The 17,524-nt window shown below is 40.3% G+C and overlaps 1 protein-coding gene across 3 annotated transcripts in view; it reads left to right on the top strand.

Annotated features, from left to right (window-relative positions):
- Positions 1-17,524, top strand: part of Dock10 (dedicator of cytokinesis 10) — a 245,931-nt gene that overhangs the window by 174,515 nt on the left and 53,892 nt on the right. For all 3 annotated transcript variants that reach the window (XM_027397356.2, XM_027397359.2, XM_027397357.2), the window contains exons 22-28: positions 286-372; positions 2,371-2,463; positions 3,206-3,324; positions 5,085-5,154; positions 8,406-8,519; positions 10,512-10,583; positions 16,942-17,088. In XM_027397356.2, the coding sequence (XP_027253157.1) occupies positions 286-372; positions 2,371-2,463; positions 3,206-3,324; positions 5,085-5,154; positions 8,406-8,519; positions 10,512-10,583; positions 16,942-17,088 (702 nt within the window). The remainder of the gene's footprint in view (positions 1-285; positions 373-2,370; positions 2,464-3,205; positions 3,325-5,084; positions 5,155-8,405; positions 8,520-10,511; positions 10,584-16,941; positions 17,089-17,524) is intronic.

The following is a 17,524-nucleotide window of genomic DNA, read 5'->3' as shown; positions in this document are numbered from 1 at the left end:
ATTTAAACTAACATGATAGTGATTGTGTCCATTGCAGATATGAAGTTAACTTACAATAATCCAATTCATATTTTATTTGTGGCCACTAAAAATGAAGCATTTAAAAAGAATGATTCCATGAAAGTATGTCAGACTCACCTCCAAAACGTCCAAATGAATTTGCCCATTTTCTCATATCTAGAGCATTGAGGGGGTAATGCTTCGGAAGAGCAAATTAGCATAAACTAAATGACTTGGTTTCCTTATCTCCCATTGTCAGTGATGGTAGCAAACTCTTTCTTGCAGCAGGGTGGAAGCGACATTAAATGGGTGGATGGTGGCAAACCACTTTTCAAAGTGTCAACATTTGTTGTGTCAACAGTGAACACTCAGGTGAGTACTGTGTCCTACAACAGAGACATAGACGATGGTGTAAAATAGGATGGTGACTCCTGTGTGTATAGGGAGAAACATATCATGTCATGAGTTGTCAAATGGGCGGGGGGGGGGGGAGGCGCTGACCTTGCCAAGAAAGATACTTAAAATATAATTTTACACCTCTTTTGAAATAATCAAAGTGCCCTAACTCCTTGACTCAAAAAACTTGAGGCCAAAATGCAGAAGTGTATTTAGTATATTACCATTCACTCATAGTATGACTTCCTTCTGCTTACCAGATCTAGAACTTGTTCAGTTGTAAAAACACTTTTGGTGTTTACCCCAAAACTAAGTCTAATTCTAATGCCTACCCAGGACCATGAGATAGACATCACTGGAAAGTCACTTTGGCCAGTTGCTGGCTTGGTGACTGAACAAGTCACTTTGGCCTCTGTGGTTCTTAAGTCCTCATCCAGAAAATGGTATACATAAAATATCACTACATAACCTTGTGATGGAAGAAAAGGAAGAAAATTCGTGTGAAAGTAATTCCTGAGCCATCACGTACTGTCTACACATGCATAATTGTTAAATTATAAGCTTCCTCTTTCTGCTGCAGGGCAGCTTTTTTTGTTTGTTTCATACTGTTTTATCTCAACCACATTTTGGTTCCTAAGAATAATTGAACAATCCAGGTAACATGTAGAGATAAGCACAGAGACAATACAAATAAAGATTCACAGATATGGCTTCAAAATTAATGAAGTTCAGTGTTTCAAGAAAACTTTGATCCCCTGGATCCCATAACTGATTAAGCACACCTCATCTTGCTTTCAAAGGTTCAAGACTTTCCCACATTGTGGCTTCCAACCCATACTACACTCCTTTAACCTTCCCAAAATGTTTTTGACACTCACCCTTCCTCAGCCAGGGAGGAAGGCACCTGTCCCTGCCTTCTGCTAATCCATCTGCTCAACTCACCCTGATCATTCAGATCTTAGATCAACTGCCCCTTCTCCTAAGCCTTCCTGGCTCCCTGAACCTACGGACAATGCCAAGCTGTCTTGTAACCTGCCCAGATGATGTCTTGCTTTTACCGTGAAGTACTTCTCTAGTTGGGAATAAATAGGTGCATGTGGAATGACACTGGTCACGTTGTCACAGTGGGCAGCCCATAGCTGAAGGGGCCATGTCTATCTAAGAGGAAAACAACTGTCTCCAGTTAAGAAATAAACTACAAATAGGAAACAGAAACCTCACTCACTCAAATGCTAGTATAAGGAAAATCCATGCCAGATGCCCATCTAGAATGTACTGCCAGAGAAACATCACAAATATATTCCCAAACTCAAACTTTCTTTCTTTGCTTGACTACATCACTCAGCTCAGAATCTGGAGAAATTCCAAGTAGATTTCGGCAGATCAAAACCAACATTTCTTGGGGTTTATGTCAAGCTTTTTGTTGTGTTTAAATACCAGGCTGATACATACCCATCAAACCCAGAAATAGCCCTAGACATGTCAAAAAAAAAAAAAAACCAGCATGGTGTCCTGTGTCATAGACTATGTAAGAGATTTATAAAGTTCTCTGGCATGTGGACTGGAAAAATAAGGAACACAGGAGTCGGGGGGAGGAAGAAAGAGAGAGAGAGAGGGAAAGGAAGAATAAAGGGATGGAAGAAAAAATATAAAAAGGTAAGGAGGCAGGTAAGAAGGGAGAGAAGAAAGGAATGCTGAAAGGAGGCAGGCAGGCAGGCAGCCAAGAGTTGTCATTCTCTAGCCAGGTTATTTGGCCAAGAGGGATGGGAGAACTATGAGGATGAAAGGGAGGGGCCATCATCATCCAGAGTACAATGGTTCAGTTGGGGCCTTCAGTTGACCTCGATGTCTATGGAAAGAAGAGGGCTCTGAGTCAGATTCCAGGGGGAAACGCTGCTTAGAAGTGCTTGCCGCCCTAGCTCTTGCTCTGAGTTTGTGCACCACCACAAATAAGCACTTCTCTTGCCTCTGCAGGACCCGCATGTGAATGCATTTTTCCACCAGTGCCAAAAAAGAGAAAAAGACATGTCCCAGTCACCTACCTCCAGTTTTGTCCGAGCTTGTAAGGTAACACGGCATATACGTGTACTTGGTTTGCTGGGGAGAAACTGACAAAGAAAACCTGTTTTCCACTGAAGAGCAAACTAAGAAGTGATGATTATTAAGGACTTTAAAAAGACCTTAGTGTTCAGGGAGCAAACAAGTTTTACTTCATACTTTCCACAGGAAAAAAAAAAAAAAAGGCAAAGATAGGGGTTTTTTATTTAAATTAGAAACTAGCTTGTTTTACATGTCAATCCCAGTTCCCTCTCCCTCCCCTCCTCCCCAGCCCCCCACTGGCCCCATATCCTATCCCCTTTCTGCTCCCCAGGCAGGGTGAGGCCTTCCACGAGGGATCTTCAAAGTCTGTCACATCATTTGGAGCAGGGCCTAGGCCCTCCCTCCCCTGTGTGTCTAGGCTGAGAGAGTATTCCTCTATGGAGAATGGGTTCCCAAAGTCCATTCGTACACTAGGGATAAATACTGATCCACTACTAGAGGCCCCATAGATTGCCCAGGCAAGATCAGCTTTTTATCCTCAACAAAAATAATTAAAAATTAAAATGTATTTACCATTGCTAATTAAGAAGATCCTTTCAACATGACCTACACCTGCCACAGTGAGGCAGGAAAGCTAATGGCCAGATAAGTGGGAGCTATGATGATCACGTGATCTTATGACCATGTCACATGCCTGAAAACACCAGCAGATTGTGCTAGACTGCTTCTCCCGTGTTTATTTACATTTCTTCCCATCAATTCACTACAGAACCTATTAAATGTGGACAAGATCCACTCGATCATGAGCTTCCTGCCCGTCATCTTGAATCAGCTCTTCAAAATTCTAGTGCAGAACGAGGAAGATGAAATCAGTGCAACCGTCACCAGGTATCCATAGCAACCCTGAGGGAACAAACTCTGCAACCTTGAGTCAGTCAGAACCCAGATGATATGATTCTGACTCAATAGCCACATTTGTGTACGTTTCATGTGAACATACTTTTCAGATTTAAACCATTTCTCCCAAACCCTTGTTTTGTGATACCTGACTATTATCATTAGCTAATTTTTTTCTTTTGTTTTGAACACTTTATTTTGACATAATTATAGATTCATAAGCAGTTAAAGGGGATAATATGGAGAGAATAAGTGTACTCACTACTTAGTCTCCCCCACTGTCAGCACATACTACACACACACACACACACACACACACACACACACAACACACATACACACACACACACACACACACACACACACACACACACACACCTATCTGTGTATATATGAAATCATACAGTATACAATAATTGCATTTGGCATTAGCTTTTCATCACAATTCTCTGTAAATTCACCCAGGTTGTCCATCTATAACTGGGACACTTCTTTTCATGAATGAGTAGTATTCTATGATATGGATTGAATCACAATATGTTCAAGGATTCATTTGTTGAAAGACATCTGACTTTTTCCCATTTGGGGCTATAATAGATAAAGTCACTATAAATATTCATATGTAAATCCTATGTAAACATAACTCTAATACTTTACCTCTGACATGAATCCACAGTAATGCAAAGGTTATGCAATTCATTGGTTGGACAGTAGAATTATTTTTTAGGAACTGCTAGAATGTTTACAAGAATAGTTGTATCATTTCATAGTTCCATAGAATTTTTAATTACACCATTTCCTTTCTTTTGTGATAAATTTGGTCACACCATACTCTTCCAACATCACTAATAAGTCTAGTCATAAACTTAAAATTCTGCATTTATATTATTTTGAATTAATAATTTAATCATATATTTGTTGTTTCAAAACTAGCTCTAGCGTTATGAAAAATGACAGCCAGTATTGAAATATTGATTGTATCTTACTTGTTCAGAGGCATATTATTTATCTTTTCTACAACAAAGGCTTTTAACATAAAATCCTCAAGTTCTGAGAAATTAAAGTATCAGTATCAGTTCCACAGACAGCCAGTTCTGGACCCAGATTAAAAATCCCAAACTGTGCCATCAACTCATGTCCCTTTCAGCTTGCCGTTGATATTGACAAGATTTTTAAGTATTGCAGCTTACGGGTCTGTTAGAATTTCTGAGATCTCCCAAAGCTCTCCAACCATGCAGCAACTGGTCGTGTTAATCTGTAAAAGTATCAGCAGACCACAGTTACATGAAACCCTAGCCCAGCTAATGAGGGAAATAGACAGCTTAACCTAATGGCTTTTTCCAAAAATAGGTCTTCTGCTCACAAGTTGGAAGGTGAGCCCTTTAAAATGGAACATGGTCATTAATCAGAGCCTAATTAGAATGATCCCTTTTCCAGGAAGACAATGTCAGCAAGTGCAGAGACCACAAGTACTGCATTCAGATCAGAGAAAATGTCTCTAGTGTGATATTACACCCTTACCTTAGTCAGTTCTTTGAATGCTTCTGTTTGGCAATGACTCCCAGGTGATAGAGATCTATTAAGTGCCCTCTGCTGGAGTATGAGGATGGCAAGAGAAGAGTGTGAATATGTTGGTTTATTCATGCATTCACTCATTCACGAAATACCCCATTTTCCAAGTATTCTAGTAAAGTAGCATCTGTTTATGTATTCATAAACAGCCAGGCCACTGAACATCCTTGCTTTTCCAGGGTTCTTGCTGACATTGTGGCCAAGTGTCATGAGGAGCAGCTAGACCATTCCGTCCAGTCATACATTAAGGTAGGGAGTCGCCACTAGGGCTCTGTTCATACGCCCTGTGCTGTGTGACTTGTCTCGCTTCCTGTCAGCACTAAGAGGGAGGTTCTCATAGCAGAATTCTATTTCTTTGCATCAATGAGCTAGCTGTATTGTTTAAATGTAAATGCAATGTGTGTGTGTGTGTGTGTGTGTGTGTGTGTGTGTGTGTGTGTGTGTGTGTGTGTGTAAATGAATATTGATGTGGGAGTGGTAGCAAGAAAAGGACAGAAGAGAAAGCTTAATGTTGCTCCTTTGAAGTTGACATTAGAAATATATGAAATTTCTATGCTAGTTAAGGAAGACTTCTGAGGGTTTGCTGAATGCTCTGTGTTTCTTCTGTAATGTTTTCTTAGCTCTTTCTGTTGTTTTCTCAGGCATTATTTCATTTTCCAAGTTACTGTATATTTGTACCTGCTTCTGGTATGTTAAGTCCTTTATCTTCTGGCATGAACCATTTGCCCATCTCATTGGTGTGCACTGCTTCCTCGGTGTCCCTTGTCAAGTGTTCACTTGGAGATGTTCTATTCTCATTTTCAGTTGGCTGTGAATTGATGCCAATGAACTTGTGGTGATGTTTGCATTCCCATAGCTTGACTCCAAACATCCTTTCATTAAAAGAAAATACAAGCATCCTAAATTACTTTATAAAACATGCAAAACTTACATTCCCATTTCATACACACAGACTGGATCTTTGGAGATGTTGATTTTTGAAGGAAATATAGTCAAGTCATATACAGGGATAAACATGTAGTTGTACATTCTAGATGTTTAGAAATGCAACCAGAGAAGAATCGGGATCTTTTGTGATAGAAACCTTTTTTGACAATGGTTGGTGCTGTAGAAATGTAGATACCAAAGAAAGGAGCTAAAAATCTCATTCTGGAATGAACCACTCTGAGATTCCACCTGAAAGGATGGAATTTTCTGCTGGAAATGTTGGATGTCTTCCCCAAATACCAAAGCATGAGTGTGCAGACCTCCATACAATGACCTGTATGCTAGAAATAATCATTACACAGCAACTTCCTTAGAGTATAATCTTACCAGCTAGGACCCTGACTTCAATCACCAAAAGCTACTTATACCTACAAATACCTTGTAGTTTGCTCTGTGCTTAATAGAGAGTCGTTGCTTATTTTGCTAGTGGAATGATGAGTGTTTTTGCCAATGTAATCATCTGGAAAGAGTTAATCTTCTCAATACTTACCCTAACTTTCTATTTCAATCTACAAAGAGACCACATAGAATAAAATAATTCCTTGAATCATTGTACTTCATTCAGACAACTCCATTCTGTAGTATCAGTTTCCTCATTCAATGGAATTGTTTAAAATATATCAAGAACTTCAGCTGTTGTGGCTACTTCTGTCATCACCAAGGCCAGCTCCTGTAGGACCCTCAGCTGCTCAGACTCATACTCTGTGGTGCCCTTGGAAATACATCTTGGAATAGGTTTCATTCTCACCCAGAAAACATGAAATACCTTGACAAGAGTGTCCTGATATGCAATACAGAAGAGAGGTGGTTTAGGGGAGGCTCATCTCCTTTGTTCTAAAGTAACTCAAATTCAGAGATATACTTATGTGGGATTTCAGATTGACAATTCCTAAAGACATTTTAGAATTTATTTTGAAATAAACAAATACTTCCTAATAAGTAAAACCAACTCCTGGGTCACTCTGGGAAAAATAATCCCTAAATTAAGAAGTGAGAAACTGGAACCTAAGCAGTGCATTGCCCTGAGAAGCAAGCCTCGGGAATCCTCAGCTGTCTCCTCTGATACACAAGAGGAGACAGACAAGATGAGGATCCAGCTGTGTGGTTCTGTGAGCAGACTCCTGCTAGGTATATGGTTAACAGCCTGACTTTGACTTCAGAGTTCGAAATCATTTTTACCATAGATGGAAGGGAAACATTTAACATATAGGTGTCTATTAAGTCCCACCCTTAGGAACATTATTAAAAAACAAATGGGCTGATTACAAGACATGCTTGTATATCCTTGGGTGACGGTATAATCATTGTAATTTATACTTATCCACAAGTAAATGGAACACCATTTCAAGTTCAGTGGTACCAAGTGCTGCTAACCCACTCCATCTACAGTATCAGAACTGCACACATACACCATGTCTTTTCCAAAGATGTGTGTCTAAGTCAACGTAATTAAATGCTGTGCTTCACGGGGGTTTATAGCACTGACAATTCTAAGAATCAGGTTTGTAATGTTAGAATAGCCGAGTGCTAGTTGAAATGAAATCTCCTTCAGGCTAAATAACAGCATAGAGTTCAGCAGTTGGTGGTGAGTTTGTCTTCATAGGAAGCTCAATGCTTAGGAGAAATTAATTACCCTTAGCTGTAGTCCATTAGCTTTTGGTCTCCCCTTTGAGATGAGCTTCAAACCTCAGGGCCTACCATGGTGCTAATGTGCTTCGAAGTCCTAAGAAAGGGTTAGAGATCCAAAAGCAAATGTACCATTCTCTTGCCTGCCTTCCCTCTAATTGTAATCTATTCTAAATTGTGACTATCATGAAGGCAATACCCTTTCTTGAGGGAATCCCATCTCATAAATAAACAACTATAATTCAATTCTAAGCATTTAATGCTTTTGAAATATGTGTGCTCATATGTGTGTATTGATGTTCTTAAAATATATGAATAAAGAAAGAAAGTTATCACCAAGATAATCCTTGGAAAAAAGAAAAGTAAGCAGCATCTATTATCTTCCTGATGGCTGATGTTTATCAACCTTCTTGATAGCTGTGTCTAGCATAGGACGGTAAAACCTGGGCTTGTGGGGGCTCACCTCCTTGCTTCTGGAAGGTACTTGCTTCCCCACTAGGCTATTTGAGTGGGTGCTCTACCCTTTCAGGATGAAGAATTGCTACCATGCCACCCGTTGCCAGTGGAAGGAAAGAGAAGGAGAGTGTGTCCTAAGTAGGTGGGTCCAAGCCCTCCATGATTCCTTCAACCTGCTCAATGGCTCTCTGGCCCTTTCTCTTGGTTTCTACAGAAAGAGTGCCAAGGAGAGCTTAGGTGAGCAAGGCCCTATTTCTGCCAAGACCCCAAATAGGAGCAAGTGTGTCCTACTCTTAGCATCAGGCTCCACTGACTCCAAGACTAAAGCTGACGCAAGCAGTTGATCAGGAGAGATGAGTTATTTGTGTGGGATAATCTTTGCAACCCTTTAAGAGTAATTAACTTTGTTCATCTTTCTGGGTTTTCTTCAGTTTGTATTCAAGACCAAGTCCTACAAAGAGAGAACGATACATGAGGAACTGACTAAAAATTTGAGTGATCTTTTGAAGTCAAATGACTCAACGATAGTCAAGCATGTCCTAAAGGTAATCCTCTTCATTATAGTGCATAAGTCGCTAGAAGTGGCCACAGATCTCTATCACTAGAAGGTGACAGGACTCACTGATTTCCACAAGTCATTGCCCTTCTAATTTCTGACGTAAGTCTCATATCAAAACTGAATTATGTCAAATTATCAAGTAAAAGAAATGGAGGAACAGGTTGCACCCATGATTTGATCTAAAGGCAGAATGAATGACTATTAAAAATTATCTGAAATATTCACAAACAGTAAGTATAGCACAAAGCTTGGGTGGCTAGTTACAGCAGGAAAAACTAGATAGGAAATGATTGTAATGGCATATTAATGAGCATATTGGCAATGGAGGATAAGTGAGTGACAGTGGCCAGTTTTTGGTCTCAGGTTCAAATGTGTGCAGTGACATGAAGAAGAAACCGTGTAAAACCTATAAAACAATGTTGGAACCCTCAATTTTGATGCAAGCTTTTTGTCTATTGCGACGTGACAAATTCATCTGATTGGACCCAACTGACTGCAAACATCTAGAAAGGCAATATTACATCATAAGCCATCAGCATAAGTTCACAAAAATCTAATCTTGACAGACCAAGTAGTTCATTTTTCAAGCAGCCTTCTGAGTATATTCCCTGTATTTATTCAACATATATTTCAGGTGCCTACCTTGAAGCAGTCAGACCCCTAGGCACTTGGGATACATTAGAGCAGTGACTAAAGTTCCATACCTTTGGAAGCTTACTGGGGGAAATGAGCTCTTGATATAATTTAAACACAAATTATATGCCAATGGCAAGATGAATGAGAAAAGAAAGCATAGAGCAGTTAAAAGTACTAAGCATGCTGAGAACAGAAAGGGAGACTTGTGCCTCTACTGGGGTAGGCAGGTGAGCTGATAGAGAAGGTAACACTTGAGAAGGAAGTAAGGGAGCTGACCATGAGGATTTTTAGAGTAACGCCTTGCAGATGCAGAAAAGGCCTCATCTATTCAGTAGGGCTATAGCATGTCTGTGAGTCTGAACGCACCACTGTGGACAAGGAGAGGAGGGGTTAGAGAAAGTCAGAGAATCTGCGAGCAGTCTGCCGTGCCTATAGAGTGGAGAGAGTCTGTTGGATATGGAAAGAAATGGCGGAACATTTGGTATAATGACTAAAAGTGCAGTTTGGAACAGGAAATGATTGGAGGTGGTTGCAGTATGCCTTGGATTCCTTAAATATCCCTAATGGTGTGGGCTTCACTTTCACTATCAAGCCGTCACTTTCATTTCTCCAGTGAAGTGATCCTTGATTCTTTAGGATGGACAACAGCCCCTCCTCCCTTCCACAAAGGTTACCACAACACTGCACCAGCCACAAAGGGGATGTGATTCGAATGCCCTCTGGCAGTGCAGCCAAGAGGTTCATGATGACTGGATATGGGATGTGGTGATGTAATATGACCCCATGCTAATGACTGTCTCCGTAACGAGGCTCTAAATGGCATTTGTTGAATTAAAAAGGCAGTCTCGGGAGAATAGCAATTTTATGGGGAGTTCAGTGGTAGAAAAAAGGAAATAGACCTTCAATGTGTAAGTATCAGTGGGAAAATGATTAACACATAGAAAACTAGAACATAATTAAAAGCCTGAAGATGAGCCTGCCACAAAAGCTTTATTTGAGTTTTTTTCTTTTTTAACTAAAGTGAAATGAACAGAGTATCTCATGAGTAAATCGTTGGTGAACAAATACTCAAAAAGTTATCTCAAGTAAACTGTCTACTTTTTAGCTTCAATTTTTTATACTATTAAGAAACTGAAACATATGATCTGGGCTATGGCAATTATAACTTTGATAAAAGTCAACCTAAGGTAACAGAGAATGTATCACTGCCCTGGTCCATTTAACTTACTCATTTACTTTAAGATAAAAAAAAAAAAGTGTGGCAATGTTGTATTGTAAAGATCATAATTATCATTATTTTTACATAGATTAATAAATCTTTTTATCTCTTTTTCCCTTATAGCATTCTTGGTTCTTCTTTGCAATTATTCTAAAATCAATGGCACAGCACTTGACTGATACAAATAAAATTCAGGTAAGATCATAGGTAATATAGCAATGTAATATCATCCAACAATTTACACTAATGAACATGTTCTCATTAGTTCCACCTTTATCGGCTGTGTAAAACCTTAGCAATTTATGTTAATTGCTTTTTAAGTACAAGAAATGATCGTGTATGTTAATAAAGGCCCATTCAGAAGCAGATGCCAGGACAAAATTACAAATGCAAAGATCTATTGGGGAGAAGTAATTATAAAGGACAAATGGAAAAAAAGAGGTAGGCAGGTTTAGTACCTATGAGAGAAAAATGGAGAAGGGAGATGGGTTGGTTAAAATGAGCCTGGCACTGAAGAAGCTTTCAGCCTGGCCAGTGCATCATCTGGAAGCAGAGGATGCTCATTGGAGGAATTGCACACTGCGCAGGTCCTGCTGGCAAGCCTCTGCCAGCTCCATCACTGAGTGGAATCATCCTGGGATAATGTGTTTTTGCCATGAATGATTGATTGGGTCTGGGATAGCAGCTTTTTACATGGTTTCCATTAGTTAAAGAAATGTCTGGGCTTCCGCAGTCCACAGTTATCATGGCACATTACACACACTCATGAATCTGCTTCTCCATAGCCCCCATAGGCCTCTCTTAGAAGAGGAGGGGTAGGGGTGGAATTTACTCCAGCTCCTATTACAGCATCTCATCTCCTTAGAAATCTAGCTGAGCTCATCACCCCTTCCTCTATAATCCGTTCCAGGTCATCTCACCCTAACTCATATCTGGGAAGGTTATGGTGACCCACAAGAGAGTGTGACCCAGACCCTCCTTCCCCAGTGGGATGAATCCCTGGCAACCTCACTTCTCTGCAGCCAGTGTTGTTGCATGTGGTCTGTGGTTACTAACAATCACAGTCAGAGGATGAGGACCCACCCATGAGCACTCAAGGGAATGCCTCAGGCTCTCAAACACCTGTCTCAGCCTCCATTTAGATAAAGCCAAGAAGGGAATGCTAGCATTCACCCCCACCCACCACCACCACTACCAGGAGAAGAGTCAGAACAGTATTGCATGTGGTGAGCACAGCAGATCAGTGACATTGCCTTCCTGATGAGGGATAGGCAGAGTCAGAGCTCCCTCTGGCATCCTCACAAAGACAGCTCCAAACAATAAACTCCATGTTCAGTGTTAATCCAAATGTCAGTTGCTTCTATATAAACTTCACGTTTGGGACCACGTAAATGACTTTGGAGTGGTCCTTTGACACTCACACCCCGTCCATCTAAAATGTCATCAGAGCTGTAGTTAAAATTCCATCTTCAATCCCTGTAAGTCTGCACAGTAGACATGAGAGTGAATTGGGTTTCTAGATAGAAAAGTCATGTAGATCTGGTATCCAATGGTGCTTGGAGTGTGTGAATAACCCCCTCTTTCCAGCATACATAGCCTTGGTGAATATATATAAGACCTTTGGGAGAAAAATAGAATCATTACTACATATAAGTTATTCAGTAGAGATTTTGGAAGCTTTTCTCTAACTCAGCTTCATCTTATTCATATGTACTATATGTGAACGTTAACTCAGAGACAGGATTGTATTTACTTAAAGATACAGACACCTTCATCTTCAAGTTGTCTGGCCCTAACTTCTTCGTCCATGTCAGTTACTGCCATAGTTCAGCTCCTGCATATTTTACATGGCATTATCCAGTATAGTGAGAAATTACCAATACGGAGTCAGGTAGAAATACAAGGGTATTTAATAGGGAAAAGCCTTACTTACAGAGCAACCTAGCCAGCCGGCGTGGCAGCAGTCTGTATGCAAGCCCAAAAGTGAAACCGAAATCGAAAACGCAGTATCGCTGTACATCACCCTGGCCACGCCCTTGCAAGCGTGGTTAGGCACACCTGTAGCCAACCCCTAAGTAGGCGTGGCTACAGCTTCCCCTACAATTCCCCTTTTAGTCTAAAAGAGGATTAAAACTTAACAGTGTATAGGCTGGCTATAGCTTTTTTCCCAGTCCCTCAGAGTCGAGCTTTCTTGGATGTCCCTCTAGCTTTACCACCAATCACAATGCCCTAGCCAAGCATATCACAAGGTCTCTGTTACTAGCCTAACCCATTATCTCTATGATGGTTAATGAGTCGGTATTATGACTACTTATGGCTGGTACTAACACACACCATATACCACAGAACATGACAGCACCTTGTTGGTGGCTTGGATTCATTCAAGTGTTGACTATGCTTTCCTATGCAACTTCATGTTCTAATGGGCATGATGGTCTCACTCAATAGCAATTCCCTTCTGTGTACATTTTCTTCTACATCTGTACTCCAGGCTTTACACTCTGCTGAAGTAGCTACGACATTTACAAATTTGACTTCAGGTGACTTACGTCCATTTCTTTGATCTGAAAAGCCACCAATGCCTTATAGCAAGTTACCTATCATTTAATTCTCCATGCTAAAAAAAAAAATCTTCTTAGCTATGAATTCTAATGCATGCCCTTTTATATTCTGTCCTTTTCATCCAACAGCCTCAGTGTCCAACATTAAATGTCTTTCATGTTGGTCTTGTAGAAGCGACTTGGTTTGCATAGCCAATTGTGATAAGTTTTCTATCCTATTTGATTAGGCCCAGGAAGCCATCAGCTCAGGGCCTTTTTACAAAGGAAGAGATGGGTCAGCTTACCCAAAGTTTTCCTACTTCCTTACAAAGTCAGGACTTTGTGGTGTCTTCTCTAATGGGAAGAGCTGACTCTTAGAAGAGATAGGAGACACTCTATAGACATTAAAGGTTAAGGGAAACACACAGGGGTGCTTCCTCGGGTCACCAACCAGAAGCACTTGCCCATGCTTCCAGATCCCACCACTTTGCAACCATCACCTTGACAAAGTGCCTTGGCTGTTCATCCATCTCTGCAGCAGTGAATGTCTTCACCCCAAACCACATGTGGTTTTTTGGATACACCTACTTTCCTTCTTCTAGAGATAAGAATCCCCTGCCCCAAAGGAAGAGGAAAATCTAACCTGAAGGAAAAAAAAAAAATTCTTATCTCTAAATTCTACCCTGCTGGGATCCGAAATTCTCTTGCTGCCATAATCCCTGCTCTGTGACTGAAGTGCTGGCTAGTAAAAATGACACTTGACATCTAGATAGGGGCTGTTTATTTCAGCCATAAGAGAATGGATTGGACTAAATTCTGCCACGGGTGTAATCGATATGTAGCTTCCACACAGATAGGTCACAGAACAGACTGAGAGCAAACAGTCTAGACAGTCCCACTGTGCCCAGTAGTTCATCTTTCACTGATCACAGCTGGTCTTTATGTTGCCTACTTGAGTGGTAGCCTGCACACTCTAATTTGTACAGGGAACCAGCACCTTCCATTTTCATAATTAGTTTCCATAGGAAAAGGTGTCATCATTTGACACAAAAGCACTCAGAGTAAACTTCTCCCTTGGTGTCTCCATATTTTTTTTCTCTTCTCTCTTTTAATTATGAGGTGAGTGGCTTTCTGCTTTGAAGAAATTTTAGTCATGAGTTTCTGGAGCAAGTGTGGGGAATCTGAGGGAGTTGGAAACAATGTGTCATTTGGCCTGCTGAGAGAGGTGACATGACTGGACAGAGAGTACCCCTGTCTTCTGATTTAGGGGTGGTCATATTCCTGGGATCTGCAAAAGGTTTTCTCAACGCTAATCTCAAGTACCAGCAGGTCCATGGGGCTGATCGGCCTTCTCCTCCCCATCACTCATTTCCAACAAAGCTCCCAAATGCCCCATGTCAGGGTCCACCCTTCATGACCTTGGCTGTCTCAAAGCCCAGGTCCTCTTCGATTTCCAGTTTGGGAGCCTCACCCCCTTTCTCTACTGTCCTTCAGCTCAAGCTTTTCTGATATTCATCCGGAGAGTGGTTGGAAATATCCCTTGTGCATGTACCATATAACATGCCTTTGGGTTAGGGGTAGGAGTAGAACACGAAGAGAATTTCAACTGAAGGCCTAAAGAGAATATCAAAATCTGTGCCATTTGTACATGTCTCCGAGGAGAAAACAAGCTCTGGTACATGATATGAGTCTCAGAAATGAACAACACCCAAAGAAGAAACTACAAATGTGTTTTGCTTTTTTAACAAGTGCTTGTGGAGCTAGGGGTTGGCCCAGATAGTAAAATGCTTTCTACAAACCCAAGGACACAAGTTTGAATCCTAGCACCCATATATAAAGCCAGGTATGGTGGCATGCACTTCCAGTGCTGGAAAGTGGAGACAGGGAGTTCTCTGGAGCTCATTGGCCAATAAGCATAGCAAATAGCAAGCATCAGGTCCCAATGAGAGATCGTGTCCCACAAAACAAGGAGGATGGCCCCTAAAGAAGACACTTGAGATTAGTCTCTGGAATCCAGCCCCCCCCATACACACACATATGCATACATACCTGTCTACACAAAACACTCCCCACAGACACAAGCACAATTAATAATGACTGCTGCTTTATAATGGCAAATTATTTACCCAATACCTATTGCCCAAGATATATGGAGAATGAGAATAACATGTGTGATTTATTAGGTTCGGTGATTTTTAATCAATTTGTATGATTTCAACAATAAATTTTAAATGCATACAAAGAATACTGATGAGGTTCTCAAAATACTTCCAAGTGGTTATGGAAAGCAAAACAAAAGTCAGCTCCATTGTTCTGTTATTAAATCTCCATTTAAAACAACCACTATAATAACAACCCTCATATTTTGTATTCTTACAGTATGAAAGGCTTGCAGCTGAAAATTACGTGATTTATTCTAACTCTAATTGTAGTGACAATAATTACTGAAGCCAACCTGTAGAGATTAATGGGTCTTATTGGCCTTATAGAAAAGGCCCATATAAAACCAGAGAGACAACTTGGCTGTTTCAAACTTTCCTCTTTTATACTGACATCCAAACATGACATAAGTTGTGTTAAATATGTTATATTGTCTCACATACAAGCTCTTCTATATCTAGTGTCTTAAGGATCTTGGCATTTATTTTTTATTTTTTATTAGATGTTTTCATTTACTTAGATCTTGATATTTCTTATCTGTGGTATACTCTGGAGCCATAGAGTTAGGACTGACTAAAACTCATGTTAGAAACTGTTTCAGACCAGTAACTATTCTCACCCAGTGATTTGCTTATTTATTATAACTTTTTACATTTTATTTCTGTCTGTGTACAATGTCAATGTGTTAGTGAGTAAGTGCATGCCTGTGTGTTCAGAAACACGTGTGTGAGTTCATGTGGAGGCCAGAGGTTGACATCAATCACTCTCCAACTTATTTTCTTGAGACAGTCCCTCTCTGAACCTGGAACTCAGGGACTGGCTACACTCTCTGGCCAATGAGCTCCAATAATGCCCTGTGAAAGGGTGGAAGAAGCAAGCAACCATGCCCAGCCTTTAAAGTTCCTCCTGCTTCCAAAGGAACCAACTTACCAATGGAGCCATCCCCTGGATATTCATTATCATCTTATTTCTTTACATTTTGACGGCTTCATAGATATGCATGATATATTGTGACCATATTCACCCCTCCCCATTACCCTCCTTTGTCCCTGTACCTTCCTTATGAACCCCCTTTTCTTCCCATCTAGTGCCCCATAAGCCACAGCATTAGACAAAATTACATACCCTCCTCAGCATCCACTAAGACTCATTGGCTCCTTAAGGAGCTAAGTAGGACCTCATGGGTCCTTTCTCTCTCCATGATTGACATAAGGTCTTTTGCAAGTTTCTATAAACACTGTGTGATCACAGCAGCCATAACAGTTTCATATCTGGGTGGCAGCATTTCATGACATTCTTCCCAGGCCTCCATGGTTTAAGTTCTTTCCACCCTCTCTTTTTTGATGTTCCCTTGGACTGGGAGTGGGCCTTGCTATAGATGGCCCTTTTAAGACTGAGCACTCAGAGTTTTTCATTGGGAAGTTTCCAATCATTCTAAATTATGATAAATGGACTTAACTGACTAAAAACTATTTTGGAATAATACTCGTTCTAAAATTAATATATTTTATTTAAAGTTTAATAGTTATTTCTTGGGAGGCAAAAGGATGGAATTAATAGATAAGAGCATAAATTATTCACGTTTTGCTTTGTACATATTGCTTGAGTATTCGAGATTAACAGTTTTTAATGAAAAGGTGTAAATTTGCCAGTCAAGCTAGAAGGGAACATTTAAAAACGGTAGAATTATGACCTTGTAATGTAAAAAGGCTTTTAAGTTATATTACTGCTTTCAAGTTTTCTGAAGAGCTCCTTTGATTTGCTGTTCTATAAAATAAGGTAAGCCTTTCTGTTTGCTTGTTGCCACCTGGTGAGTCACGTGCCACATTATGAATAAGACTTTCTTTCTTTAGCTTCCCAGAGCCCAAAGATTCCCTGAGTCTTACCAAAGTGAACTAGACAATCTGGTGATGGGCCTGTGTGACCACGTGATTTGGAAATACAAGGAAGCCCTGGAGGAAACCAAAAGGGCGAACCACAGCGTCGCCAGATTCCTTAAGGTACAGCTATGTGAGAGCATGGTTCTGTTTAAGTCCCCTTGACGGTGACTTAACTTTCTATTTATGATGAAGTCTCCGATAGTAACACTTCCACCTCTGCATTTCTTATCTTGAAATATGTTTTAATATCCATCCCAATTTGGAGACTTATTAAAGAAAACTGAAGGTTAGACAAAAATGTGCATGCAAGTGTTGTCAAGTCATGGTGCTTCTAAATAATCTTAAGCAGCAAGAGGAGATGTTGAAAGGAGTTACTTTGTGATGTCATTCTCTTGAGGATTTCTGTCTGCCACATGACATTTTAGGTCAGCCACTGAGATAACAACACCATGTAGGCACTTCAAGAGTATGGCTTTTTTCGTGTGACCTCTGGCTTTCTTTGGCCCATTGAAAAAAAAATGTTATGAGCTATTCATAGAAAAAAAATGATCATTTT

The sequence above is a fragment of the Cricetulus griseus genome, chromosome 2, assembly GCF_003668045.3.
Source record: "Cricetulus griseus strain 17A/GY chromosome 2, alternate assembly CriGri-PICRH-1.0, whole genome shotgun sequence".
Taxonomy (NCBI): Eukaryota; Metazoa; Chordata; class Mammalia; order Rodentia; family Cricetidae; genus Cricetulus; species Cricetulus griseus.
Note: the sequence above shows the minus strand (reverse complement) of the source record. Positions and strands in the feature narration are given on the sequence as shown.